The 3,392-nt window shown below is 38.6% G+C and overlaps 1 protein-coding gene across 7 annotated transcripts in view; it reads right to left on the reverse strand.

Moving 5' to 3' along the window:
• PSEN1 (presenilin 1) overlaps window positions 1–3,392 on the reverse strand; it is a 67,330-nt gene that overhangs the window by 22,924 nt on the left and 41,014 nt on the right. For all 7 annotated transcript variants that reach the window (XM_010855803.1, XM_010855801.1, XM_010855802.1 and 4 more), the window contains one exon: window positions 2,181–2,401. In XM_010855803.1, the coding sequence (XP_010854105.1) occupies window positions 2,181–2,401 (221 nt within the window). The remainder of the gene's footprint in view (window positions 1–2,180; window positions 2,402–3,392) is intronic.

Below are 3,392 nucleotides of genomic sequence, written 5' to 3' on the forward strand. Positions count from 1 at the left end.
AGATACTCTTCACTTTCTGCCATAAGGGTGGTGTCATCTGCATATCTGAGGTGATTGATATTTCTCCCGGCAATCTTGATTCCAGCTTGTGCTTCTTCCAGCCCAGCATTTCTCATGATGTACTCTGCATAGAAGTTAAATAAGCAGGGTGACAATACACAGCCTTGACGTACTCCTTTTCCTGTTTGGAACCAGTCTATTGTTCCATGTCTGTTGTTCTAACGTTGCTTCCTGACCTGCATACAAATTTCTCAAGAGGCAGGTCAGGTGGTCTGGTATTCCCATCTCTTTCAGAATTTTCCACAGTTTATTGTGATCCACACAGTCAAAGGCTTTGGCATAGTCAATAAAGCAGAAATAGATGTTTTTCTGGAACTCTCTTGCTTTTTCGATGATCCAGTGGATGTTAGCAATTTGATCTCTGGTTCCTCTACCTTTTCTAAAACCAGCTTGAACGTCTGAAAGCTTTAGAACAACCTTTTTGACAAACTGAGACATCTTGAGATCTTCTGAAAATGGAATTATGAATCATTACTCTAAATATTAGACTCTTATTTCAAAGTCTCTTATTTCAGAGGAACTCAAAGGTCTGTAGGGATAATTTGTATATGTATACAAGAAACAGAGGGTTGATGGGGAGTAACAGTGTATTGTATTAGAAAGAATATGGGACTTAGGACTCAGATTCTAGATCAAATGGTGTAAGCTTTGGTAAATACTTTACCTCTACAAACTTCCGGCCTTTAGCAGTGAAACAAGTACAACAACCTTGTTTACTTCACAAGATTATATATTTTTGAGGAACGGCTAATATTTACTGGTAGATACTGTATACATTTACTGTATGCATTGTTCAATTTAATCTTCATAACAACTAAGACTCCACTGGTTGAGTGTGGTGTGTCTGTAGTGACATACCCAATAAATTACAGGAGTAAGAGTCTGGATTTGAATCAGGCAGTCTGTCTCCAGAAACGGCTTTTTTTTTTTTTTTTAATATCAAAAACAGAATCAGATTCTTTATTATGATTCACCCCTGATGTTTCGTTTATTAACTTTTAACTTGCTCTAGGAGAAGGCAGTGGCACCCTACTCCAGTATTCTTGCCTGGAAAATCCCATGGACGGAGGGGCCTGGTAGGCTGCAGTCCATGGGGTTGCAAAGAGTCGGACACGACTGAGTGACTTTACTTTCACTTTTCATTTTGATGCACTGGAGAAGGAAATGGCAACCCACTCCAGTGTTCTTGCCTGGAGAATCCCAGGGACGGGAGGGCCTGGTGGGCTGCCGTCTATGGGGTCGCACAGAGTCAGACACGACTGAAGCGACTTAGCAGCAGCAGTATGTCATAATGGTGCCCTGTGAGGCCTACATCATAAGACTGTAAGGGAGGTGAAAGTTACACTGCACACCTTGCTGAAGAGCTCAGCATTGTACATTTAGAATGTCTGGAACTCCAAATTGAGGTCTGCGTTGCAGATTTAATATGTACAGAGACATGTATAACTTTGATTTCTATTTTTGGTATCTATGAAGCAAGAGATTGTTTCACTTACTTTGCCTAAAGAGAGAAACCTTGGATAAGTAACTGCTGTTGTTACCACTGGCAGAACCAGGTGGCTAGACTACTGGCAAAGTCTCAAGGGTCTGTAAAAACACACAAATAGGCCAAAATAGGATGGCTGCCTAAAGTTCAGCTAACTTGGATCCCAAGTTAGCTGAACTTGGATCCCATTCTTTGATCAAGGATGCCTGGATTAAGACATGAAAAGCACAACTCTCCAGTGAGCTCCATCACACGTAGCTCCACTGCTGTCCATAAAGGGTACAAACTCCCACTGCTGTTTGCTCACTCATTTGATCCCAAAGGGCTCCTGAGGTCATTTATGTCAGTGGTAGCAATGGGATGTGAATCTAAGTCTTACAACCAGAAGTCTATGGATCCTTCTGTTAACTCACCCCTGAGTTAAACTGGAGGCAATAATAAAACATTTTTAAAGGACTCAACTTCAAAAGATTTGAAATCTTTATATGAAAAAGATATTACAGCTAACTGATTATTTACTGAAAAGTTATGGGATATTACTGTTATTTTCCCTAAGTCAAGATAACTAGAAGAGGAAGGAAAACACACCAGGAGGTATTTCTGTGATGAACAAAATGTCAGTCTCGGGTTTTACCATATACTGAAATCACAGCCAAGATGAGCCAGGCGGTCCATTCTGGGAGGTACTTGATAAATACCAGGGCCATGAGGGCACTGATCATAATGAGATATGCCTGCTGGAGTCTCAGTGGACCTTTCCAATGAATGGCGATCATTCCCACCACACCAAAATTCCAGATCAGGAGGGCAACCGAAATGTAGTCCATGGCAACATTATAGGTTTTAAACACTTCCCTGAAAAAAATTAAACAGATACTTGTATCATTCATAAAAATGGGAAACAAGTATCACAGCCACAGCTGTAAAAATAAGTACAAAAACTAAAAAGAAAAAAAAAGGCCATATAACACCTAAAATGCTATTCTGTACTTCAGGAAATCCTTGCAGTACCTGAAATTGGAAAAAAAATGAAACATGTAAAATAAAGTTTAGAGCTTAGGACATACGATATTATTTTCATAAAATTAAATTTAGTGCATCCATTTAAATATATGCATTTTATACATATGTTTATACACAAAACATGGAATATAGGCATGACATATTGCTGCCTGGAAAAAAAAAAAAACATGATCTTATTTATGTGAAATAGTGTATGAGAAGAGAGATCAAGAGATCAATATAGTAATTCCTGAAAAGATGCAGGACATAGCTTTAGATGCCAGGAGTTTGAAATTTCTTAACTTATCTTCTTTTCTTTTTTTCACAATGAATGTTTAGCATTTTTACCATGAAGAAAACAATATTTTAATTTGGGTGGGAGGAAACCCCATTTTAAAGTAAAGAGATACAAATATAGAAGACAGGTAACTGAGGAGAAAGAAGGCAGTCATTTAAGTGCAAACTAGATTCTGGAGACTATGCAGAAAGATGATCTTTCCATTTAGAAATTTCAAAGCAAATGTTGCAATAGCTAGACAATGCAGCTATTTACAGTATTTTAAATATCCTAGCACTTGACACAAAACCCCCAAAATTCCAAACTATCGTTAACTGTGCAAAATTCTTCAAAAGATGGGAATACCAGACCACCTGACCTGCCTCCTGAGAAGTCTATACACAAGTCAAGAAGTAACAGTTAGAACTGGACATGGAACAAGAGACTGGTTCCAAACTGCAAAAGAAGTACATCAAGGCTGTATATTGTCACCCTGCTTTTTAACTTATATGCAGAGTACATCATGAGAAACGCTGGGCTGGATGAAGCACAAGCTGGAATCAAGAC

The sequence above is a fragment of the Bison bison genome, unplaced genomic scaffold, assembly GCF_000754665.1.
Source record: "Bison bison bison isolate TAMUID 2011002044 unplaced genomic scaffold, Bison_UMD1.0 scf7180017864368, whole genome shotgun sequence".
Classification (NCBI taxonomy): domain Eukaryota; kingdom Metazoa; phylum Chordata; class Mammalia; order Artiodactyla; family Bovidae; genus Bison; species Bison bison.